This window comes from Pristis pectinata, chromosome 12 (genome assembly GCF_009764475.1).
Source record: "Pristis pectinata isolate sPriPec2 chromosome 12, sPriPec2.1.pri, whole genome shotgun sequence".
NCBI classification, from domain to species: domain Eukaryota; kingdom Metazoa; phylum Chordata; class Chondrichthyes; order Rhinopristiformes; family Pristidae; genus Pristis; species Pristis pectinata.
This window is the reverse complement of record NC_067416.1, coordinates 2519715-2546442: the sequence shown is the minus strand read 5'-3', so window position 1 is coordinate 2546442 and position 26728 is coordinate 2519715. Positions and strand designations below refer to the sequence as shown.

The 26728-nt window shown below is 51.1% G+C and overlaps 1 protein-coding gene across 5 annotated transcripts in view; it reads right to left on the bottom strand.

Annotated features, from left to right (window-relative positions):
• Positions 1–1782: 1782 nt before the first annotated feature.
• LOC127576798 (LIM domain-binding protein 1) overlaps positions 1783–26728 on the bottom strand; it is a 79804-nt gene continuing 54858 nt past the window's right edge. For 3 of the 5 annotated variants that reach the window (XM_052027549.1, XM_052027550.1, XM_052027553.1), the window contains 10 exons: positions 23891–23993; positions 18406–18450; positions 17210–17285; positions 16840–16942; positions 14771–14943; positions 13698–13820; positions 10429–10512; positions 8817–8940; positions 7585–7733; positions 5407–6530 (listed from right to left, as the gene is read on the bottom strand). In XM_052027549.1, coding sequence (XP_051883509.1) covers positions 6300–6530; positions 7585–7733; positions 8817–8940; positions 10429–10512; positions 13698–13820; positions 14771–14943; positions 16840–16942; positions 17210–17285; positions 18406–18450; positions 23891–23993 — 1211 coding nt within the window. In that variant the 3' untranslated portion in view covers positions 5407–6299. Of the gene's footprint in view, positions 6531–7584; positions 7734–8816; positions 8941–10428; positions 10513–13697; positions 13821–14770; positions 14944–16839; positions 16943–17209; positions 17286–18405; positions 18451–23890; positions 23994–26728 lie in introns of all 5 variants that reach the window. The other 2 variants (XM_052027551.1, XM_052027552.1) reach the window with 2 other exon arrangements.

Here is a 26728-nt window from a genome sequence, read left to right as displayed (position 1 = left end):
ATGCGTTTGGAACATGGAGCAACAAACAATCTGCTGGAGGACCTCAGCGGGTCGAGTAGCATCTGTGGGAGGGAAGGAATTGTCGACATTTCAGGTCGAAACCCTGCGTCCCGACAGAGAGGGGAGAACGCCAGGGATTTATCACCCTCCACTCTCCGTCCTGATGCAGGGTTTCAACCCGAAGTGTCGACAATTCCTTCCCTCCCACAGATGCTACTCGACCTGCTTGAGTTCCTCCAGCAGATTGCCTGCTGCTCCAGATTCCAGCATCTGCAGTCCCTTGTTTCTACATTTGGAACACAGTTTGCTTTAGGAACATCATGAACTTATTGGAAAATTTATCATGAGGGTTTATCCTTTGAATTCCATTGATAGTTACAGAATAGAGGTACAGCTGCAGCAGGAGTTATTTATTAGGAGGAGCCATTTGATGGTTAACTTGCTGCACTGGTATTCAGAACCCCAGCTGAGTACAAATCCCACCACAGAGGTGGAGGAAATTGTTCCTGGGATTTGTCTGTGCTCATTTCAGAAGTGGAGAACGATATGCGTGGGTTAGACACTGCAGGTGAGCTCAGGACATCTATAACCATCGAATGGTGCACCACAGGAGGCCCTCGGAACAAAGGGGACCAGCAGCCGGAGAGGCGATCAGTCCCTCAACCGTCCACTGTCATTCAATAAGGTCAGGGCTGATTCAACCTTGGCCTTGACACCGCTTTCCCGCCCCCACCCTTAACTTCCTGCTAGTGCAAATATCTGTCAATCAGCGCCTTGAAAATAATGACCTAGCCTCCGGCGCTCTCTGTGACACAATTCCAGGGATTTATCATCCTCCATCAACCGATCATCCCGCGCCAGTTCTTTGAGCTCTCGCCGTGGTCCCATTCCCAGAGTGCGGCGCAAGTTTTCCCCTCGACATATATTGATCTGATTCCACTGCCCAAGTCCATTTGACCACTAACCTCTCCCAATTTAGAAACATTTCGATGTGAAATTCCACCGTGACTCCTTTGTCCCCACTTCCCTCCTCACGGCACTTCCCCCACGAAACACACCCTTTCACCTCTTCCCTTCTCACCATCCAGGTGAGCAGCGAATCACTTGCACTTCTTCCAATCCAGTCACTGCAGTTGACGCTCACAATGTGGCCGCCTCGACTTTGGAGAACCCAAGCACGGCCTGTGGAACACGCTTTCCGTCCACAAGAGAAGCCCCAAGTTTCTAGTCGCCTGTCACAGTGACCTTCCACGCCCACTCTGTGTTGAACTACACCTCAAATTCTGATTGGACCTCCAGGACGGCTTTGAATTCAACGATTTCACACAACCAGCGAGACTTTTATTCCAGATTTTGAGCGTTCTGTATACAATCCTCTACTCATTTCAGATCATTGTTCTGCCATTTCACCTGTAGACTGGCCAAATCACGCCATCACCCCTTGTATCACCATGTCTCCCGGTCTCCATTCAATCCCTGACCTTCCTTTTCGTTTTCTTCTCTCCCCAATGTTTTTGCATCTTAAAGCTGATTGACCTGAAAACTTGATTCTGTGTCTCTCTCCACAGATGCTGCCTGACCTGCCAAGTATTCCCACATTCTCTGTTCTTGTTGCATCAGTCTCTTAATCCCTACCGATTTCCAAACTGTGTTGAAGACATCCCTCACAAACTGGAGACACAGGAGACTGCAGATGCTGGAATCTTGAGCCTCGCTCCATCACCACCTATTTCCCTAATCTCTCCAACAAGGAAAAGGAAGCACTGGGAGCATTCGTTGTATGGTTTACCATATGTTTAATGACAGCAATACAGATTGGTAAGTACTAGCGTTCAATATACAAGCAGAGATACACAGAACAAGGCTTCAAAACCAAAATAAAACACAGTTCCCCTACACGAGTTAACATTAAAAAACATTACAAACAATTCTGAGGGGATTGTTCAGCATTCCACCTTCCTAATGCATTTTTAAAGTTTTTTTTCCCGGATTTCTTTTGCTGTATAAAACATGACATTGTGCATCTTCTTCCGTCCTTCTCTACAGATTTACAGCAAATTAGAAAATCATGAGAAGCAGCGAAGAAATCCTTGTCTCCGTCTCAGGCTCTCTGTTTACAGAGGTACCAGGGGTTAGATTTGGAAGGTAGCTAAAAAAAAACCTTTTTATAAAGGTACTATTAAAGAGAAACAAACTTAAAGAGCTGAAGCCACCTTGGCAGAGCATGGGTATGGCCCAGGCATGTGTATTGTGCCTGATACAGCAATTACTTGTTAATTTTTAAGTGTCAGGAGTATCCAGTGACTGGTGTGGTGTCTGTAACATTTCTGGCCGATTGTGGAGTCTGAGAGTCTGTGATTTCCTCCATTGCAATTACCCTGAAACACACTGAGCAGAGAAACAGGAGCAAACAAACAAGCTGTACAGTTGGGGCTGGCCACTGCAGACCCACAGGGCCACGTACAGTGCTAATGCATTGGGCACTGTCCAACCATTCCTTAGACACACCTGTTCGGCAGCACCTTCCTACATTATCCCCAAAGCTACCTGTGTTTAGATGGTGCCTTTAATGTAGTGAAAGATCCTGAGGTGCTTCACAGGAGCAACATCAGAGAAAACCTGTCACTGAGCCACGTCTGGAGATGGTCTGAACGCTGCCCGAGAGTTTGGTGCAGGTTTAGGAGACACTGAGGGGTGAAGGGAGGGAGTTCTGGAGTTCACAGGACAGGGTGGCAAGAACAGGGCCAGCAATGGTGGAGTCATTAAGTTCCAGGCTGATGACAAGACCACAATGGGAGAGGTGCAGAGATCTGGGAAGGTTCAATGTAGTCCTGGGTGATGGACGTGGATTCTGATCAAACCTCGGAGGAGGTCACAGGGACAGAGGGGGGTGAGATGTGAAAAGTGAGAATATCTAAAATCAAGGCTTTGGTGAACTGGGAGCCCATGGGGTCAGTGAGTAACATGGACGATGGGTGAACAGAGTCCGGTACAGGACTGGACACTTGGCAGCAGCGTTCTGGACTCCTCAGAGTTACATTAAGTGGAACACGGCAGAGCACGAGTGTGTGGAATAGGCAAACTTGGAACTCACGGGGGTGAGCTTTGCCGCAGTTCTGTTGGCACTGGCAGCCCTTCTCCTTCACGTGTCCCAGTGGGCTATTCAACCACAGAGGCAGCACATTCAAGTGCGACTCTGCCTGTGTGGAAAGTGCACGGCCTTCCCGCTCTGGAGGTTGATCAGCCTGTGGGTCTGTCCAGCTGACCTCCCCTCCCAACACTGGGGACATCGAGGTCCCAGGATAACCGGTGACCTGGGGGAACGAGCCTGGCTGACAGAGCAGTTAACCCCATCCTCAGCGCCATTAGCAACTTCGGGAGATTCCTTCACACACCATCCACTGTACTGGAGGAAACCCATTCCCTCTCCTGCCCGTTCATTAATCAGCCTCACAGTGTGCCCAGGCACAGACTCTCATCAGTATCCTATCTCCTAGAGGGAGGGTGGCTGTGCTGGAAGGTTTGCTGAGGGCACCAATTGTCCCACCTAACCTGCAGAGATTGGCTGCAGGTCTGGGGAACCCCCAGGGGAGCCATAAAAGCAGATGGATGGAGGAACCGGTGTGGGGACCTGCCCTAGGTCACACACCATCCTGACTGGGAAATACATCACCATTCCCTGGCTCATATCCTGGAACTCCCTGCAGTACATCAGTGAGAGAGCAGAAGGACGACAGGGGTCCAAGGTGGTGGCTCACCATCACCTTCTCAAGGGGCAATTAGGGATGGGCAATAAATGCTGGCCAGATCTCAAAATATTAATAAATGAAAACATATTGTTGTTATTACAGCGTTATCAACCTGGGAGCCTCGCTCCCTATAAACCCTTATCCTCCAGTTCATTTGCTCACTCTCGTGTCACTGTCCTGGTCTCCACCGATGTCCAGCAACAGGAACTCGCCTGTAGTCAGGTCTGGAGGAGAAAGCTCAGGAGAAATCCGAGATCAGGAGAGGACCGGAGGCGAGGGGGAGCTGGGAGAGGCTGGCACCTTGCTTGCACCTTACAAAGCACAGATCTGCCTCCTGCCATTCACAAACCTGGTGTAGCCAACTCACATTGGTGCCATCTGGGTGGACAATCACCAGGCCACCCACTTACCCAGAGAGCTTTATGGGGAGGTCCACGGTGCAATGAGATCCCAAGGCCACCAGGGAATTGGGTGACGGGGTGGGTACCCAGAGGTGACAAAACAACCTCCACTTAGAAAAGTACCAGTGGTGGTGGGGAAGTGTTGGGGAGCCCTCAATAGATCTGACCCAGAGAGAAAAGGGTAACACGCCTCTCAAAACCAGCCAGTCTTAAGACCAAGATGGTGAGTGGTAGCAGGTTATTTAAACAAAGGGGTCATTGGGCGGTGCAGAGGGTAGAGCCGCTGCCTCACAGTCCCAGAGACCCAGGTTCGATCCCAGCCTCCAGCGCTGTCTGTGTGGAGTTTGCACGTTCTCCCTGTGTCTGTGCGTTTTCCCCAGGTGCTCCGGTTTCCTCCCACATCCCAAAGATGTGCGGGTCGGTGGGTTAATTGGCCGCTGTAAATTGCCCCCAGTGTGTGGGTGGGTGGTGGAACGTGAGGGAGTTGATGGGAATGTGGGGAGAATGAGTGACAGGGAAATGAGAGGGAAATGAGTGGGAGATGGGATTGCTTCGAGGGCCGGCATAGACTTGAGTGGCCGAGTATACGACCAGGGAAGTAAGAAAACCGATCCATCAGCCCCAACCTCAGACACACGCTATCACTGAAGGTTGAAGACCAGGGCTGCTTCCCTTCTAACCCCAGGGTCCTGAGGTCAGGGGAGCACTCTGCCTCGCATGCTGTGCATGAGCCCAAACTCCGGAGAGGGCAGGAGTGACAGGCGAAGCTCTGATATCCACCGAGGAGCTGCAGAGCCTCAAGACAATTTCTATTAATGTCTCAGCAACAAAAGCAGAGGTGTAAAAAACATCTGGAGGGACTCAGTGGGTTGAGCAGCATCTGTGGAGGCAGAGGAGTGGTCAATGTTTCGGGTCGGGACCCTGCATCAGGACTGAGGAGAGGTATCAGTGGGTTTACTAATCTGCTGGAACACCTCACAATGAGCCCACATTCTGCCTTGAGCTGAACACCATGCCTGTCCTGTGAGCTCTGCTGGGGCAGAGGGGATTCGGCTGCACGTTACCTGCTGATCCCGGTGACAGTGACTCCCTCTGCACAGCCTCTGTACCAGTGGCCCCTCAGCCCCCTTCTGGTGAACACATGGGGGGGGGGGGTAACATGTGGGGGCAACAATAAGTGTCCTTCACCACACAGCCTCACCTCTGCTCCAAGTCCCACTCTGCCTCCTGCCCCTCCCTCCCACCCACCCTTAATCCCCCATCCCTTCCCCTTCTCACAGGCCCAGAGGCACCCATGGCTCTTCAACCATGAGACCATCACAGAGCTGCCACTGGCCACCTGATTCTTTTCTGTAAAAGTCACTGAAGGTGATTGTGGGCCACATCCTTGGCCGAGACCTTCCCTATCAGTGGACACCTGGATGAGGAACAGAATTCCTGGCAGAAACCCTCTCCCTCAGGAGTGGATCCCTGCCAGAGACCTCTATCGGGAGTGGGTGCCCAGCTAAGTCTCTCCATAAAGAGTAGGTCCCTGGCGGAGATCCTCTCTAACAGCAGTAGATCTCTGCATGAGATATCTACGACCTCCAGGAGTGGATCCCTCCCTCTCCAACTGGCTGACACTCTCCACAAGGAGCAGATCCCTGGTTGACAGCATCTTCATTGGTAGTAGATCCACAGTGGATCCCTACAGCTGAGACCCCTCAGGATTAGACAACATCCCATCAGGGACTAGATCCCCTGACCACTCCAACATCTTCCCTGCCCCTCTGGATTCCTCTGGCTGGGGGGGGGGGCGGGGGGCACCATCAGCTGCGCGCCACACCGCCCTCTCCCTCAGCACGGAAACTTCTAGAACAGCAAGTCTCTCCTCCCTACCTGACACCGGTGATGGGAATGGAGATGGGTCGGGGGGAGCAAGGGAAGAGGAGATTTAAACCTTCTCAAATGCAACTCACTTTTTAACACTTTTTGTAATTAAGAGAAATTTGAAGAAAAATACTTTGCGATGATTAGATCCATGTGAGAGTGGGGATAAGGGGTGGGGGATCATCTTCCATTCTGACCCTGCTGGTACCTCTACACGGTTACTTGGACAGGTAGATTCACCGGGGGGGTTTGGAATGTGCGTGTCCCGTATGGAACAGCTTTACTGCGAGGCCTGGGAGGTTGGGTTCTCCGACTTGCTCTCTTGGCTGGATGGCGGCTTGCTGTTCCAGGGGCTGTTGGCTCCCAGGGCGGGCGAGTTGTTGAAGCTGTCCTCATCGTCAATGCCGTTGGTGGCGTCGTACTGGGTGTTCTCCAGGCGCGTGATGAGCCGCTCGTCCTCGTCGCCAAACTCGCCCCCCATCAGGGTGGGCTCCCCCACCACCATCACGTCCTGCAACACGCAGCAGGTCTCAGCTCATTTCAGGAAGGGATCACAATGGGGGGGGGAGGTGGGAAAGAGGTCGGGGGAGAGGCAGGACAGAGGGGGGGGTGAGGACAGAGGGGGGGAGGGAGTGGTGGAGGGTGGGGGAGGGAGGGGGAAGGGCAGAGGGGGGAGGAATGAGGGGAAGGATGCGAGTGAGGGAATGGGACGGTGAGGGAGGAGGGGGAGGGAGGAGGGGACAGAGGCAGGGGGAGAGGGGAGGGGGAGGACGGGAGGACGGGGGGACGGTGGGGGGAGAACATGGGGAGGGAGGGCAGTGCATCTAATACATACACACACACACACAGGAGTGAGTACAGAAACACGGGCACAGAAGCGCACACACAATGGACCCGCGTGTTTACATGGCACTGTCACGTGTACAGGGGCAGTGTGGGTTCTGGGACACGGGCCTGGAGCCGAGTCCGACATCCCCGGGACCTTGTTCAGTGAGCAGCAGACTGAAGGGTCCAGTGCCCGACCTCCAAACTGAGGGTCCTCGCGTTCCCTCACATTCCCCATTTGCATCACACTTCCCAGCTCTCCGCTCGGATGCCCGGCCCTGCCCTCAGACCCACGGCCGAGGTGAACACGCTGGTGGCAGCGGGTGCGCGGGGCAAGGGGACGGTCCTGTCGCCATGTTCCCGGGACATGGAGGGGGCTCCCCGCGGCACGCTCCCGGGACACAGAGGGGGCTCCCCGCGGCACGCTCCCGGGACACAGAGGGGACGGTCCTGTCGCCGCACTCCCGGGACACGGAGGGGGCTCCCCGCGGCACACTCCCGGACACAGAGGGGACGGTCCCATTGCCGTGCTCCCGGGACACGAAGGGGGCTCCCCCTGTACTCCCGGGACACAGAGGGGGTGGCCCCACGCTCCCGCGACACAGAGGGAGCTCCCCCGTGCTCCCGGGACACAGAGGGACTCCCCTGTTGCCACGCTCCTGGGACTCGGAGGGGGCTCCCCGCGGCACACCCTCCCTGCGCGGTCGGTGGCTGAAGGTGGAAGAAGCGTGGATGCTTACAGGTACCTGACTGGACAGGGCGAAGCTGCTGGCCGGGCTCTTCTTCTTGCTGCTGCTGTTGGTGTTGGAGTTGGTGCCACTGCTGATGGTGCTGCCGCCTGACATCTTCCGCTTCCTCCTCTTGCTCGGCGCCTGCCGCGCCGGTTCCGCTGGGGACAGGAGCAAGTCAGGAGTGGACGGCCGGGAGGGATCTCCCCCACCCACACCGAGGGATCTCCCCGCCCACCCCCGGCCGTGAGGGATCTCCCCACCCACACCGAGGGATCTCCCCATCCACCCCCGGCAGTGACGGATCTCCCTGCCCACACCCAGCTGTGAGGGATCTCCCCACCCACACCAAGGGATCTCTCCACCTATCCACCCACTCCCCAGCCATGAGGGATCTCCCCACCCACTCCTGGCTGTGAGGGATCTCCCACACCCACCCCCAGTTGTGAGGGATCTCCCCCACACACCCCTGGCTGTGAGGCATCTCCCCCACCCACAGCTCTGAGGGATCGTACACACACACACACACACACACACACACACACACACACCCGGCTGTGAGGGATCTCCCCCACATCCCCTTCCCTGGCTGCGAGGGATTTCCCCATCCACCTTACCCCAGCTGTGAGGGATCTCCCCTCCCACCCACCCCCTGCCATGGGGGATCTTCCCTTGACCCACCAATCACCACCAGCTGTGAAGGATCTTCCCCACCTCTCCCTGACTGTAAGGGATCTCCCCCACACCCACTCCTCTCCCTCCAGCACCAGAGATCTTCCTCCTGTGGAGTGGAAAGGGACTCTTGCATTTCTATAGCCCTTGGGACATCCCAGAGTGTTTTACAGGCAATGGCCAGATGCCACCAATGAAGGAAACATGCACAGTGAGATCCCACAGACAGCATTGTGGTGACCACCAGATAAGCAGCTGTGGAGATGTTACAAATGCTGGAAATGCTCAGGAAGTCTGGCAGAGTCTGTGGCAGGGGCACTATGCCAATGCCTCAGCTCTGACGTCACCTCATCTCCAGGTGCTGCTGCACCAGCTGAGGACTTCCAAAGTGGAGCTGAGGCCAAGATCAGATCGGTCATGGTGGGGTAGGCTCGAGGGGCCAAGTGGCCTTCTCCTGCTCCTGTCTGTTATCTCCTCGCAGCCTCAGTCCACACCCACCTTCCGCTCGATGTGGGAGCCTCATCATGCATCAACATCATGCACAGACTGACGGCGGACTCGCCTCCACGTACCTGGTGGGGCCACCATCCTCTGCCACTTCTGGAACAGGCAGGTCTTGAGGCAGTCCCTGGGGCTCAGGCTGTAGGTTTTGTGCCTGGACATTAACTCCTGCATCGGCTCCAGAATAACACACAGCTGGTCAGGGGGGGGAGGTGTGGGGGGTGGGGGAGAGTCGAGGAGGGGTTGGGGAGGGCAGTGAGGGAGATTGAGGAGGGAAGAGGAGGAGCAAGGGACAAGAGAGGACATGGAGAGACCAAGAGAAAAGCCAGTTACACATCCTGGTGCCCAGAATCTTGTACGTAACCTCCCTGTCCACGAGAATCACCACGGCAGGATTCTGTAACCCAGCTCCACTCTGAAAGCCTTTAATTAGCTGCGTTGGAGACGGTGGAGAGAAGGATCACTGGGTCGATTCCTGGGATGAAGGTGTTGTCTTAGGAAGACAGGTTGAGCCTAAACTCTTTGGAGTTTAGAAGAATGAAATAAATAGCTACTTAATCACTAGTTTAATTATTTTGGCACAACGTGATGGGCCAAAGGGCTTGTTCCCATGCTCTATGTTCTTAAAAGATTCTGACAGGGTAGGTACTGAGAGGCGGTTTCCCCTCGTGAGGGAATGTAAAACCAGGAGCTCAGGCTCAGAATAAGGGGTTGTCTAATTGAGATGGAGATGCAGTGGAATTTCTTCTCTCCGAGGGAGGGAGCGGTGGAGGTGGCGTCACTGAGGAGATGGACAGATTATGTGTTGGTGAAGGAGCTGAGGGTTCTGGGGAACAGGTTGGAAAGTAGAGCTCAAGCCAGGGTCAGAACAGTCCCAATCTTACTGGCAGAGCAAGTCTGAGGGGCAGGAGGCCAGTCCGGGCTTCACGTTCCTGTGAGATTAGTTACGAATCACAGAACTGGTGACTGGATGAATCTAAACTGGGTTTAAACAAGGCTTTGTGTTGTTGCAGTAATGGCTGCAGCTCACTGAATGGATTCCTCTGGTCACAAATGAGGAAATGCCCAGAACACTGGTGCCACCCAGGAGACTGGGGAATAATATCCTGATGCGACACTGTGAGGATATAAAAGCCTACTATGAACACGAAAGATATTCCAGCGAAACTTGCTTTTAATGATAAACCTGTAGAATTCCCCATTTTGTTTTTCACTGGCCATACCAGTGAGGTACTTTGGAACCGTTGTCACTGCTGTAATGCAGGAAATGGGGCAGGAAATTGCACACAGCAAGATCCAAAACTCTGCAATACGTAGGTGTCCAGAAGATCTTTGTGCTACACCGATTGCGGGGTAAATATTCTCACACAACCGGCTAAAACTCCCCACCAAACATCCACCAGTGCATCACTTATTCCCACCTGAGAAAGCAGGTGGATGTTAGTTTGACACATCGTCCTAAAGATAATGCATCTCATAATGCGGCATTCCCTCAGCACCACCCCTCCCACAGTGTGACCCTCCCTCAGTACTGCACAGCGTGTATTAGCTTTGATTCCCTGCTCTAGACTCTAGACTGACCCACAAACTTTGAGTGTGAATTCATCTCCTCAGATCCCAGCTCCGTCACCAACACCTTGGTTTTACTGGTAGGGTTTGAAATGTTGTGTAAAGTGGCCTTACCCGGAGGTAGTTCAAGGTGGAGTTGGACAGGCCACACCGAGAGATGTTCTTTGACAGCTGGTCCAGCATCTGTGGGTCCTGGGACTGGTGGAGAGACAAAACACGGGTCAGTGAGGCAAGGGGTGAGACTTCGCTGAGAATGGTAGGTCGCCTGAGGACCGGAGAGGTGCAGAGCCCCGGCTTGGTCAGGACATTTCTGGGAGGTGTGAGGTTCTGGCCACTAACAGCCTCTGGACGGGAGGAAGCTCTTCCTCCGTGTGCTCCCTGCTGCAAGTTGTGGTTCGAACTCCGGGCAATCCCAGTGAGTACCGACCTGGGGGGACCTCGCTCTCGGCCGGCTGGTTTCACAGGTCTGAAATCCATTGCCACACAAGTCAGTGAAACAGAATTTGGCAGGCATTGAGCCGTCGCTGCTGTTCAGCAGAATTCCTACCCTAAGGTCTCTCAATACTGTGGCAGCAACAATCCAGGGGTATCACAGAGTGAAGGCCTGCCTCAGGGACATCAGCACCTTCACCCCTTGCCCAGAGAGTGGAGGCATTGTCAGGGGCAGAAGCCACGTGGCTAGGGTCATGTCCAGCTCTCTTGACCCTTTATTCTGGCCCCTGGGGCTGGTAGGTAAGCAAGTTCCATTGGTTGCTCTCACTTCACTGCAGCGAGGAGCTTGGTTTAATTAGTGAAGTTCCAGTCGCAGCCCTGTGAGTGCCTGATGATCTTTAAACCCTCTGTCAACCTAAATATAAACTCACTGGACTGCACTCAGAAACTTCTCTGTAACAAAAATGGAAAGCAGTAGAAATACTCAGCAAGTGGAGACTTAGCCGGGCAGGAAGAACCTTCAATCTGGCAGCATCTGTGCAGGGAGGAACAGTTAACGTTTGGGGGGCACAGTGGTGCAGCTGGTGGGGTTGCTGCCCCACAGCCCCAGAGACATGGGTTCACTCCTGACCTCTGGTGCTGTCTGTGTGTGGATTGCACATTCTCCCTGTGACTGTCCCTGCAGGTTTCCCCTGGGTGCTCCGGTTTCCTCCCACATCCCAAATACGTGCAGGTCAGTAGGTTAATTGGCTGCTGTAAATTACCCCTAGTGCGTGGGTGAGGGGTAGAATCTGGGGGCAGCTGATGGGAATGTGCGGAGAATAGGTTACAGGGAACTGAGTGAGGGAATGGGACTGATCTGAGAGCCAGCATCGACTTCATGGGCCAAATGGCCTCCCCCAGGTCGGAAAGAAATACATAAATGTCGATGAGCTCTTATCTGAATACTGAGGTGGCCCCCTAACCCTGTCTCTCTCCCTTACAGGTGCTGCCTGATCTGATGAGTATTTCTGTTGCTATTTTAGATTTCCAGCATCTGCACCATCTTGCTTTCGCAACTACACCTGTGAGTTGTGAAGGCTGGGGTTTGTAAGGAGATGCAGTACGCTCTGCAGGTTCTAATCTTTTCCTGTATCTTGATTTGTTTTGTGGTCAGACACGTGACTGCCCCCAAAAAAAGAACAAAACAAAACTAATTTACATCTTTTACATTTTCCTCCAGAAATATTACCACAAAATCAGAAACATAATACTCATCAGCTTACATTTTTCTTTGTTTCATACAAACATTATCTGTAAGTATTTACCACTTTAAATAAATTATGTACAACTTTCAAGAGATAAAAGAAGCAGATTTTTCTCTGGTAATGTTGAACCTTTACAGCCCTACTAGAATTCTTCTTCCCACTTTATATTGCAAATATACAGAACAGAATTCCACCCAAGGAAGCAAATCCGTCTCAAAGGAAGAGTTGGAGGATTATTTGGGTAAAGATACAAGGAGCTAAATTCAGCTTGGAGAGTAAGAGAGGAAACTAGAGGCAGTACTTTTTTTAATTGAAGCAACCCCAACACAATAAATATACCTTGCCAAGGAGTTGTTAATTTGTAAAACAGGAGGCATCTTAAAGTCCAGGCTGTGAAGCTGGTGGGATCAAAGGCCCAGGCTGTGGGTGAGTCTCTAGGTCACATAGTTCTTTAAGAAGGATTTCAGTTAAACACTCACCAGCCATAGTTCACTACAACTTAAAAAGGAAATTGGGTTGCTGTTGTCTGGTAGCAATCTGAACCAGGCCCATAGTAAACCTCAGAGGTTGTGTCTTCACATGGCCGACTGAAAGTATCGGTGTTTGGTTAGGTGTGGCTGAAATAAAATGTTTCATGTGCTTGGCCCTCACACTGATTCAATCAGATTGAATGTTGCACCACTGTTACACACACCGAGGTGTGGGTGACCCCCACCCCCCTGTGCTGGGAGGGGTGGAAGTGACACTGTGCCTTGCTTGTAGCCCAGGAGAAAGGTGAGAAGGAGGGCAGCAAGAACCAGCCAGGCGAAGAATCTCAAACACTGTGAGATGCTGCACAACACAGCAATGAGTTAAATGGATGGAGACACGGAACCATGGTGTCCCCTGTTCCAGTAATCTGAGCCTCTCACAAGCCCCCATCCCTCGAATCATTTCACTTCTGCAACCCTTCAAAGCCTTCACATCTTTCCGATAGTGTAGCTCCCAGAACTGGACAATACTCCAGCTGTGGGCAAACCAGTTTTATGAAGGCTCACCATAGCTTCCCTATCCCAGTATACCACACTTCTATTTATAAAGCTCAGATCCCAGTTGCTTCAACCTGTCTTGTCACTTTCGATGACGTTTGGATACAACCCTAAACCTCTCCGTAGTTGTACCCTTTATAATCGTGCCCTCTGCTTTACATTGTGATTGCTCAGAATTAAATTTCATCTGCCACCCCTCTGCCCATTCCTCCGCTCTGTCTATAACTCCTTGATGCCCATTCCTGTCCGCCTCACAGTTCACCACACCTCCACCTATTCTGTCATCTACGTGGTGGACAATAAATGCCACTCTTTCTGTGGTGCCCCTGTCCCGTGAATTAATCAACAAAAAATTCCCTGGAGTTCACTAGGTTTTTGTTATTCTGGAACAAGCCCACAGCATTTTCAATGGAGAGAGGAAGAGAGTCAGTGACCTTCCGTACCCATTTCTCTCTTCACAGAAGCTGCCTGACCTGCTGAGTAGTTCCAGCATTTTCCATTTCAGATTTACAGCACCTGTACCTGCTTTGCTTTGGTACCTCAGTTTACGTGGAGACTGTAAACAATGTCAGTCTTGAGGGGGTTGACTTCCTGCCCAGGGGTCCGGAGTCAGGACCACTGGGGATAACCCAGAGGTAGAGCAGGGCAGGGGAACCTGTCGTAGGGAGGTACTCACGTTCATGGCAAGGATGCTACGTGGGATCAGCTCACGGTGCTGCCGGATGTTGAAATGCCAGGTTTTAATTCTCATCATGTCGTCGAACATGAACTCCAGATACAACCGTCCCTCCACACACACCTAGAACATTGAGCGCACCGTTAGTGATGGTCCAATCGCCTTGAACGGAACACCAACCCTCCCAACCAATTCAGTATCTCTATCTCACCTTAACATGGAATGCAATTCAATTTTAACATCCCTATAGTTTTACTCTCTCGAGTTGGACACAGTAGAGTTCAGGAGATTAAACATCGTCTAGAGGGGAAAAGTAATAGTAAGGCTCCTGGGTGACGGGTTTAGGACATCTCGCTGGTGTTCCACTACTGGATACTGATCCTAATTAGGCATCGTTCCCAGGGAGCTGTGAGAAGCTGTCGGAAGCTCCCTGCCATTACCTCAGGAAGTTATTCTTTGAGTGCTTCTCAAAACCAAAGACCCTGAGAAATGGAAACGGGAGTTGGCCATTCGGCCCCTCGAGACTGCTCCACCATTCCATGAGATTGTGGCCGATCTGATCTTGGCCTCAGCTCCCCTCTCCCGTCTGTTCCTCACATCCTTGACTCCCCTGTAGATCTAATGTCTGTCCATCTCCTCCTTGAATATATTCAATGATTCTGACTCCAGTTCTCTGAGTTAAGAATCTCAACTCCTCAGATAAGAAATGTCATCGCCTCTCCACTCTAAATGTTCAAGCACCCATTCAAATTCATGCTCCTGATTCCAACTTCCTCCCCCAGGAAGAACCATCCTCCCAGCATCCACCTCATCAAGCCCCCTTAGAATCCAATGCCGACTTATCTCATTCCTCTAACCTCCAATGGGGGCATGCCCAACTTGCTCAGCCTTTCCTTCATCCCAAGAATCGGTCCTGTGAACCTTCTCTTAGGCAAGTACATCCATCCTTATCGAGAGCAGACTGACTGCAGTCTCACCAGCGCCCTGCAAGAGCTCCTGCAAAGGCCGACATTGCATTTGCCTCTGCTGTGCCCACAGCTACCCTTCTGTTTGCCGTGGGTGCCCTGCTGTACCTTGGTGAACATGGGTTTGCCATGCTGGGTCACCATTGTGCATTGGTCACAGTCCAATGACACGAAGTTGTTGTGGAACGATTCCTTTGGGTGTTTGAGCATGTAGTACAGGTCGGTGGCTCCGCCCTCGAAGATACTGCGGAAGTAGCGAGGGATCAATGTCCGGCCAATGGCTGTGAGGGGGTGAAAGAAACGACAGGTTATCGGAGTTAGAGGAACCAATTCTCACTGTGACCGAACATTCGATGGCACTGGGCTTTCTCCGGCAGCTCCTGCCCGTTCTCCAGGTTAGCATTTGGGAAAGCAAGTATTGGAAGATTCATCAGAGAAGAATTTCTATAGCACCTTTCACATCCTTGAGATATCTCGAAACGCTTTGCAGACAACACACCATTCTGGAGTTTGGTCAGGGTTGTGACGTGGGGAACGCAGCAGCCACATCGGTGCACAGCAAGCTCCCATGAACAGTAACGTGATAATGAGCACATAACCTGCATTGGATGGGGGTTAAATATTGACCAGGGCCTGTGGTGAACTCTCCAGTTCTGCTTCAAAACAGTCCCATGGTGTCAGTTACATGCAGCTGAGAGTGCAGAAGAGGCCTCAGTTTAAAGTCCTGCCTCAGTACTGACTAGATTCTGTGCTGATGCCTCTGAGTGGGGCTTGAACCCACAACTTTCTGGGCAAGGGGGCAATCTCACTTGTTGGTAGGATCTAACCTCTGAAGTCCCACCCCAAAACCTACACATCAGTTTCCTCCCTCCCGTCGGAATCATGGGGTGGATATCAGGAGTAAAACTCTGTGAGCGATTTCCCTTTAATCGATCCCTGAAGGTCAGCACAGAGCAGGGAGTGAACCCTGGGAGGCTGCCCTTCTCTGGGACACAGGGCACTTGGATTGCACCTGTCCTGGACCTGTCAGGACCTGCCATTCATCTTCCCCTCTCCCTGCCTGCACACACTTCTCCATGACGGTCAGGACTGAACATGCTGACTCCACCCCACCTGAGAGGCGGAGCACCCGCAAGCCCTGCCCACACCTCCCTGATGACATTTGACAGCTTGCCCCTGGTCAAAGGCCTTTTACCTATTTGTAAAAGTCTCTGATAGTGAGAAACATCCCAAAAACAATTCAGATAAATTTGAATAACTTGTGTAAAATAATTATTTATAAAAATGAAATTAAAAATATTTAATCAAAATCACGCTAAAAACTAAAAATAAATTATTATTATTATTATAATATAGAACAACACAGGAACAGGCCCTTCGGCCCACTATGTCTGTGCCAACCATGATGCCAAATTAAACTAATCCCATGCACGTGATCCATATCCCTCCATTTGCTGTCTGTACTGTTATTGTTTTTACCTGCACTACCTCAATGCACTCTGTACTAACTCAATGTAACTGCACTGTGTAATGAATTGACCTGTACGATCGGTTTACAAGACAAGTTTTTTTTACTGTACCTCGGTACAAGTGACAATAATAAACCAAAGCCAGTACCAATACCATGTGCCTAAGATCCTCTTAAACCCCTCTATCGTACCTGCCTCCACCACCACCCCGGCAGCCCGTTCCAGGCACCCACCACCCGCTGTGTAAAAATCTTGCCTCGCACATACTTTCCCCTCTCACCTTAAGTGCATGTCCTCTAGTGTTTGACATTTCCACCTGATTCTGACTGTCTACCCTATCTCTGCCTCTCATCATTTGTAAACTTCTATTACAGGTAGAGCTTTATTCACGAGGTTGGTCACCCCAGCCCTCACTGGAGTCAGACTTACAACCTCCTGTCCCTCTCCACACATCCTCCCCACCCCCACATCCACTGCTGGGCTCAGCCCTCACTCAAGTACTGCAGCAGACTCTCTGAGGACCGTCAGCTGTCAATCTGCTCCACGGGGACGGGGCTTCTTTACCCAAGGCTACGAGAGGCAGTTGTCAGCTGTGAGGCAGAGAGCTGCAGTGTTCCCTGGCTGGGAATTTCCCAATGTGGTGCCTGGTGAGACCTGGTGCCAGGAAGAGGAGACGAGGAGAGATATTGGGATAAGACAGTGACTCACTGTATCGCTTGGGACCATCTTCCAAACAGAAGGTGATGGTTAACATGGCATCATCTTCAAAGAACTCTGTGGTGAAGGCGTCCCACCAGAGGTTGTCACATTCCTGGAGAGTCAGAGGTTCAGTTAGAGTCAGGGTCTGACAGTGCGGGGACGGGAGAAAGTAAAACATGAGTAACAAGAGGAGGGACCAGACAGGGCAAAGGTTGAGAGTGAGGGCAGGGAAAGAGACAGGGAGACAAAAACAGTTAAAGGGAGATCCAGATATAGGAAGGATGTGAATGGGTGAGATGGGGGTGGGGGGGGGAAGGGGGGGGAAGAGAGGGAGGGAGTTAATGATCAGACAACGAGAAACATACAGTGACTGTATTACCTCTGCCCAGTTCTGTAATCGTTTGTTGAGCTCGAATATTCTGTAGTCGGTCTGGTTCATGTAGGGTGTGTGTCTCCTGTGAGAGAACAGAGCAGGCACTGTAACCTCCAGCCCTCACACCACCAGCTCCGCCACACTTCCTGATGTTGGAGGTTGATCCAGGGCACCAAGTAGGGGGCACTCTCAGAAATTAGCTTCCCAGGTTAATCTTTAGCCTGGGGTCTGCCAGTAAACTCTGATCAGTCAGTGGAAGAGCAGAAATTCCACATATACTTGGTCAGAATTGGAAGCGGCAGGCTGGCTGAGAGACTCGGAAAGCCGAGCGTGAACACGGAGACCGGCAGTTAACATGCCAGGACACAGGGTTGGCCCTGAATCTGGAGTTAGGGGTGACCAAGGGCAGCAGACAGGTGCGGGTAAGATCCGGCACATTCTAGCCGGTCTCTGCGACACCAAACACCACTAACCTTGTAACATCTCCCAGAATCACCTTCAGTTTGCCCCAGGGACAGCAGGGGGTAGACCCAGGGCATTATGTTGTCACCCACGATATCAACCCCAGAACTTGGCCCTTGTTCAGTAATTGAGGCACAGAAATGGGCAGAGTGAATTGGCTGGTGGGGGGGTGGAGACTCTCCCCAGTGTGGAACGGGGACAGACAGGGGGACACTCTCCCTGGTGTGGGGCAGGGACAGGGGCAGACTCTCCCCGGTGTGGGACGGGGACAGACAGGGGTAGACTCTCCCCGGTGTGGGATGGTGATGGTCCTCCAGCAGAACTTTAAAACGAGAGCCAGGCCTTTCAGGGCGACTGCTGTATATAGGAAACCTTGTTCTCTATTTTCCCTGCTGGTCACTGCCCTGCCTCTCCCCCACACAACCACATCCCATTCCATCACCACCCATCTCTGGCAGGTCATGGGCAACCAACAGAGGTAAGAGTGTTGTTCACTGAAGGCAGCAACTACGGTCGAGGTCGATGGAACCGTCCCAGCCTGAGATGAACAGTGGTCAGCCCAGGTCTCTGGTCCTCTCCACCAGCAGGGTGTGGGCATTGGAAGTGGAATGAACCCAGGCTTTGTTTATTCTTTGTCTTCTGAGTCAGTCTGTCCCACCCACGTGGAGTGCGGTGTGTCCAAGCTCAGCAATGGCCCAATACCACAGCACACACTACTGCTTCATACTTCAGGCACTTACCCTATTCCAGGCTCCAAGTACGTCGGAGGGTACATTGGTGTTGGACTGGGAGGAGCAGAAGAAAACAGAGAAAAACTCAGCATCATTCACTTTTCACTAACATTTATTTCTATAACTTTATATTTCCCAGACTGCTCCTTTCCTTCACTGGACATAGCTGGCCAAGCCAGCATTTATTCTCCACTCCTCACCGTCCTTCAGAAGCCGTTGAGACGGCGATGTCACTTTCTTGACAAGGTTGCTGTGGGCCAGGTGCAGGATAAGGGGGCAGATTTACCTCCAGGTGAGAAGCAGTGGACTCGTTATACATAGTCACCAAGTGTATACCAGGCTCCAGGTAAGGGGGAGGATAGCTTTGTGTTGGACGGTTTGGCAGTCCCAGGGTTTTCTTTATGTTGGACTGGTTTTAATTTGAAGCATTGAATCACGCAGCAAGGGAACACGCCCCAGAGCCCATCAGTTACACCAACCATCCAGCACTCATTTATATTAAATACCATTTTAATTCTCCCACATTCCCACTTACTCCCCCCAGATTCTACAACTCACCCACACACACTAAGAGTAATTCATGGACAATTAACCCACCAAACTGTATATTTGTGGGATGTGGGTGGAAACCAGAGCACCCAGACTATTCTGCTGTTATAAGACTCTTGAATAGACCTCTAGTCTGATAAAGATGAACTCTTGATCTTATAATCTACCTGGTCATGGCCCTTATTGTCTGCCTGCCCTGCACTTTCTCTGTAACTGCAACACTTTATTCTGCATTGTTATTGTATTCCCTTGTACTAACTCGATGTACTGATGTGATGAAATGATCTGTATGAATGGCATGCAACACAAAGTTTTTCACTGTATCTCGGTACATGTGACAATAATAAACCAATTACCAAAAGCACAACACAGTACCATTGCAACACACAATCTGCAGGAGGAACTCCGCGGGCCAAGCAGCATCTGTTGGGGGAAAAGAATTGTCGATGTTTGGGGTCGAAACCCTGTATCAGGACTGAGAGGGGAGAGGGCCAGTATAAGGAGAAGGGGAGAGGTGAGAAAGGAGTCCAAGGTGACTGATGGACTGAGGAGGGGTGTGAGTTCACAGGCAGGTGGCATCAGGTAGGGGAGGCGAGCAGGGTTGTGGAGCTGGCAGACACTGGCAGCTTCACCTCTCCGCTCTCAGTCCCCAAAGTGTCAACAATTCCCCCCCACGGACGCTGCTCGACCCGCTGAGTTCCTCCAGCAGTCTGTGTGTTGCTCCAGGTTCCAGTGCCTGCAGACTCCTGTGTCTCCACACTGCCACTGCAATCCCACAGCTGGAACTCACCCAGTGTGGTGCAGTCTGCTCCCTCAGCTGGAGCATTAGTTGCAGAGAGGAGTGACCCACAGTGAGAGGCATGGGCTCAGTGACATTCACAGGACCTGCCCTCCTTCAAGCCTCGACCGCAGTACCTCAAACCGCCAGCTGGTGGCGTCACTCTGCACCCGGAGCGCCGCCGTGTGGCCCATGGTGGTATTGCAGCTCACTGGAGCACCGCCTTCTGGCCCCTCATGGTATTACAGCAGGACATCCCCTGGTCCCTGAGAATCTGCTCCTTTAGAATAGACGCGAAAAAAGCGCCAAAGATATTCAGGGCTGTGTTTATATAATCCGAGGAATCAATGTCAGGAAAATGCTCCACATCTTTGAGGTCGGTTTCATCCAGCTCCCCAGTCTACTGCTGGGCTGAGTGGACTCTGGAAACTCTTCCCTAGTCTTAACCAGCTGTCAATCACACCTACCCATCCCAGCCTTAACCAGCTGTCAATCACACCTACCCATCCCAGCCTTAACCAGCTGTCAATCACACCTACCCATCCCAGCCTTAACCAGCTGTCAATCACACCTACCCATCCCAGCCTTAACCAGCTGTCAATCACAGCTACCCATCCCAGGCCTTAATCAGCTGTCAATCTGTCTTGGTGAAGCAGCCAGCATAATCAAAGACCCCACCACCCGGGACATTCTCTCTTCTCTCCTCTTCCATCGGGAAGATACAGGAGCCTGAGGGCACGTACCACCAGACTTAAGGACAGCTTCTACCCCACTGTGATAAGACTATTGAACGGTTCCCTTATACAATGAGATGGACTATGACCTCACAATCTACCTTGTTGTGACCTTGCACCTTATTGCACTGCACTTTCTCTGTAGCTGTAACACTTTACTGTTATTGTTTTCACCTGTACTACATCAATGCACCCTGTACTGAATCAATGTAACTGCACTGTGTAATGAATTGACCTGTACAATCAGTTTGTAAGACAAGCTTTTCACTGTACCTCAGTACAAGTGACAATAATAAACCAATACCAATACCAACTAGCTGTCAATCACATCTACCCATCCCAGCCTTAACCAGCTGTCAATCATACCTACCCACTCCAGGCCTTAACCAGCTGTCAATCACACCTACCTGTCCAAAAAGTCAACCAGAGTCTTTCACCACCTACCTGTCCCAGATTTTAACTGGCATTGAGGAGGAAGAATGTGAATTGTTGGAAAAGATAAGGGAGCAGGGGAGAGGAAGCCACATTTGAAGGAGTCTGGCATCATTAAAAGTGGATAAATCACCAAGCCCAGAAAATGAATCCCGATCTGTGAAGAGAAGCAAGGGAGGAAATGGAGCTGGCCCCCGACGATGGTTTTCCACAGCTCTGGATACGGGCCAGGCGGCAAAGAACACAAGTTAATAATGTGGGGATTTTTGTTTATCTGTTGGGACATCACCGGCAATGCCAGCATTTGTTGTCCATCCTCGAGTGCCCTGAACTGAGGAAGATGTTAGGTCAACCCCATTGGTGGGGACTGGAGTCAAACAGGCCAGACTGGGTAAGGTCGGCAGATTTCCTCCACTGAACGACATCAGATGGGTTTTTATGACAATCCAGTAGTTCTACAGACCATAGAACGGTACAGCACAGGAACAGGCCCTTCAGCCCACTATGTCTGTGCTGAACACGATGCCAAATTAAAGTAAATCCCTTCTGCCTGCACATGATCCAAATCCCTCCATTCCCTGCATGTTCATGTGTCTAACAGCCTCTGGAACACCACTAATATATCTGCTTCCACCCCCAATCCGGCAGCCCGTTCCAGGCACCCATCACTCTCTGTGTGAAAAACTTCCCTCATAAATCTCCTTTAAACTTCCCCCCTCTCACCTTAAATGCATGTCCTCTAGTATTTGACATTCCTACCCTGGGAAAAAGATTCTGTCTGTTTGCCTTGTCTGTGCCTCTCATAATGTTATAAACGTCTATCAGTCCCCTCAGCCTCTGCTGCTCCAGAGAGAACAACCCAAGTTTGTCCAACTTCTTCTTATAGCACATACCCTCTAATCCAGGCAGCATCCTGGTGAACCTCTTCTGCACCCTTTGCAAAGCCTCCACATCCTTCCTGTAACGGGGCGACAGAATTATACACAATACTTCAAGTGCGGCCTAACCAGTTTTATACAGCTGCAACATGACCTCCTTACTTTTATACACAATGCCCCAACCAGTGAAGGCAAGCACGCCGTCCACCTTCTTTACCACCCTGTCTACTTGCATGGCCACTTTCAGGGAGCTATAGACTTGGACCCCAAGATCCCCCCATACATCAATGTTTTTTAAGGATCGTGCCCTTGACAGTTTACTTTCCCCTTACATTTGACCTCCCAAAGTGCAGCACCTCAAACACTTGCCCGGATTAAACTCCATCTGCTATTTCTCCACCCATATCTGTAACTGATCTATATCCTGCTGTATCCTTTGACAGACCTCTACATCATCCACAGCTCCAGCAATCTTTGTTCATCTGCAAGCTTACTAACCCGCCCATCTCCATTTTCATCCAAGTCATTTATATACATCACAGACAACAGAAGTCCCAGCATCGTTCCCTGTGCAACACCACTGGTCACAGAGCTCCAGCCAGAACAACACCTCTCCACCCTCTGTCTTCTATGGGCAAGCCAATTCTGAATCCAAAATTTTGTGGTTACTGCTACTGTCATTTATTTCAAATACTCCGATCTAAACTCCCAGCTGCTGTAGTGGGATTTGAACTTGCACATCTGGATCAATAGTCAAGGTCTCTGGCTAATTCTACCCTAAATCTTTGACAAATGGGGAAGGGAGATGAATCACAAGCAGGTCAGCCTACCATCAGGGGTGGGCAGAACTGAGGGAAGCATGTATCAATATTTACAGAGGCACAGGTTAAGTGGGTTTGTTAAGGGGTAGTCCTGTTGCAATAAGATGAACAGCTTCATTGAGAGTATCCGGTGTGAGTTCACCTGTCCACGTTGTCCCTGCATGGATCTTAGCAAGAATATTGACAAATGGCCATACGGAGATTGATCAGGAAAGCAGAAGCCCCGGGGAAATGGGCAGGTTGGATTACAAACTGGCTAGGCAGCAGTGGCGGGCGAGCAGTTGGCGGAGGCTTGGTCACCAATGCTGTCTGCACTGGAGCTCTGCAGCCTCAGTGCTCAGTCCTTTCTGTGGTCACATCACAGTTTTAAATTTAAACAGAGCAAGCCACAAGTATGAGGTGTGAGTTGGCTGTGGTGGATTTAAACTACATTGAAAGTTATGACAGCAAACAAGCAATGTAAAGAGGCTACAACAAATATATGTCCCCTTAAGACATAAAAACCCAACAGAGTGGTCCAGATGTGGCAAACAAGGGAAGTTAAAGTGTGTTAAATCACAGGAAAAGGCTCATAGAGACGACAAAAAAAGGCAGTAAGACTGAGGACTGGGAAAAGTTCAGAATCAGGACAGGAGACCTAAAAATCGGTGAGGGAGGGGAGGGTGACATGGGGAGTAATCTGACAAGAAACATACAACATACGGTAGAAAGTACTGAAGGTGTACAACAGAAAAATACCGATAAAAGTTAATGCAGGACCCTAAAGACTGAGACAGGAGAAAGAACACTAGGGAATAGGAAATGGAAGAAAAATCAAACAAATATTTTGTGTCTGTCTGCACAGGAAAATACACAGAACCCTCATGGAAACAGAGGGGAACAGCAGGAACAGAGTGAACGAGGAGCTGAAAGAAGTAAGTAATTAATATTGGGGAAATTAATGAGGTGGAAAGGCGATAGATCCTCTGGACCTGGTCACCTGCATCCTGGGGTTGTAAAGGGGGTGGCTGTGGAAACAGTGGATGTACTGCTTGTCATCTTCCCAACTTCCAGAGGTTCTAGAATGGATCCGTGTGTCTGTGTGGGACCCGTCCCCCAGTGAGGGTCAGTGTGTGTGGGGAGCTGTTCCCAGGGATGGTTTTGGTTTTACATTGCCTCTGTGGTGGGATGATAGGATGGGAACCGAGATGTCTAACCCCAGGACAGCTGTTGATCTCAGACCAGACCGTGCTGTTCACATCCACAGCAGGAGGACCGGAATCACCTCGGACCCTGGAGCGGTTCTCTGCTCAACTCTCTTACCCGACATCGCGATCCAGCATACTGCCTGGGTGGTAGGGAGGGAATGCGTTGCCGTTGAGGGGTTCCTTCGGTGAGTACAGCTTGAACGACTTAGACGAGCACCCTGGAACGAGAGAAGTGAACGTAAGTAGAGAGCCACAACCATGTGAACTACAGCACGGTTGAATAGTTCCCAGCAGGTCTCTCCTCCTCTCTCAACCAAGCCATCCATGGCGCACCGATCACCACCCAGTACCACTCTGGGGTGACCACTGGATTTGACGGGTCTGTGGTGCCACCTCACCAGGATGTAACCAGGGCTCCAAGGCCCAAACCATGAAGAAGTACCACGAGGGAACACATCTAGCAGGTGAGCAGGAACAGAGGGTTCAAGGTGTCCAAAGCCTTCACAGTGTTACAAGAGTATAAGGGATCCTGAGATCCAGGAACAGAGGCACAGACAACAACACGGAAGTTCCGCCGAACCTGTGCAAAACACTGGTATTGTATCCAGTTCTGCCACCACACAAGGAAGGATGTGAAAGTCCCAGAGATGGTGTGGGAGAGTTTTACTGGAACAGTTCCAGGGATGAGTGGCTTCAGCCCCAGAGTTAGACCCTGGGCTTGTTTGCCCAGGGACAGGGAAGGTTGAGAGGAGGTTTGGCAGAGGTAGACAAGACCTTGACAGGTCTCCACAGGGAAGCTGTTCCCATGAAGCACTGGTTTGAGGACCGGGAGTGCAGACTTCAAAATTTGAGCAAAAGATACAGGGTAAAAATTCCTGTTTCACACCGAGAGCAGAACTCACTGCCTGGAGGGAGGCAGGAACTGTCAATCAGGGTTTTCAGAAGGGAACCCAATCAATTCTGAGGAAAGAGCAAGGCAATGGGACTGATGGGATTGATCTACCAGGAGCTGGCACAGACTCGATGGACCAAATGGCCTTCTGCACCACAGCAATTCGATGAATCGAGGTCACATGAACCAGACTCGAATTCCCTGGAAGGGACGGAGGGAGGCACTGCTTTTCTTCAGGACTTTGGTAGGACCGGTGGGACAGATGGTGGAAAAATATGTTCCTCCAGTAAGCATGTCCAAGGTAAGGGATCCAACCTGAAAATCAGCAGCAAAACTAGGAAACCCTTCTTCACACCGTCAAAAGAATCAAACCCACTCCAAAACAAAGCAACATAGCCAGGTCAATTAATCATTTTATATTGAGCTCAGCAGATTTTTTTTTGCTTGATTTGTAGGTAAGGGAAAGTCAGGGTTGACTGTCCATTCCCCTCCACAGATGCTGCCTGACCTGCTGAGTTCCTCCAGCATCTTGTTTATTGCTTCAGATATAGTATGTGATGGACAGTCTTTCATTGGGTGGGGTTCTGATACACATCAGGCATGATCGCATTGAATGGAGGGTCAGCACCAAGAGGCTGAGTGGCCTCTTCTGCTCCAATGTTCTAAGCTGCTCCCCATCCACACTGTTAAACATTTGATAGAACATCAAACCATAAAGGGGGCCATTCAGTCCAACATCTGCCATGGGAACCACAACAAACAGACACCAGAGACTGCAGATGCTGGAACCTGGAGCAACACACAATCTGCTGGAGGAACTCAGTGAGTCGAGCAACATCTGTTGGGGGGGGTGGAAGGAATTGTCGATGTTTCAGGTCAAAACCTTGCAGCAGGACTTCAACTCGAAACGTTAACAATTCCTCTCCCCCAACAGATGCTCCTCGACCCGCTGAGTTCCCCCAGCAGATTGTGTGCTGAGGCACAAACTTAAAATTGGGAGTGAAACCAGGACCAAGCTCTCACACTGAACGTGGTGGCAATTACAAATTCTCCTCCCAAAGAGCTGGAGGTTAAATGCAGTTTAACCATACAGAGGTAACTGAATGCAGAGAGAAGGCAGGAAGTTAAAACGCAGATTAGTCATCATGCAGCTGAGTTGCAGAACATTCAAGGGCTGATTGGCTTCCTATAGTTCCTCAGGGTTGAAATGCAACAGGATGGTCCTGGTTTCTATTGGCCAGGGGTCTCCTGGGTTCTGGGCTCTGTGTCCACCACAAACTCAGATTATCAGCTTTCTACATACTCTCAATCATTACACAAACCCTTCATCCCCCCACCTGCCAACCAGTGACCAGTATTCATCACGAGCTTCCCTCCAATCAGCTGCTCTTGGATTAAGGATGGCTGTTCTTGGGGAACTAACAAATGCCTCCTGGAAGTGCCTGTAGACTGCATGCGAGGGATGCCTCCTGACCACTGTACCAGTGATCTCCTCCAAACCACAGGGGGTGTGAATGGTACTGCACTGTACAGGAACAGAACCCTCGTGTCCATGGTCTCACTCCCTGCACCCAGCCACTCATTCTCTTGGATCGTAATCTGGTACAAGAGAGACAGTGAACCCGGTGAACAAGTCTAGTCACACAAAATACCGGACTTACACGATCAGGTGTCTCAGCAAACTGTTCACCATATTTTACATCCACTATTAGACACAGGGTAAAGCTCCCTCTACACTGTCCCAGGACAGCAACACATCAACACTTCCATCAGGGGCACTGCCTTCAGGACGACACTCAGCTCTGAGAGGACAACAAATAATCTGCTGGAGGAATTTAGTGGGTCAAGCAGTATCTGTGGGGGGAGAGGAATCAACAACAATTCCTTCCCCCACACCTACTCCCCCCGCCCACCCCCCCCCCCCCCACAGATGCTGCTCGACCCGCTGAGTTTCTCCAGGTTCCAACATCTGCAGTCTCTTGTGAGCTCCAAGGGAGTTGCCTGGACCATGCCAGTGTCTGGGACATGGTTGTCTCCAGTTGGAGTGATCCCCCACCAGCA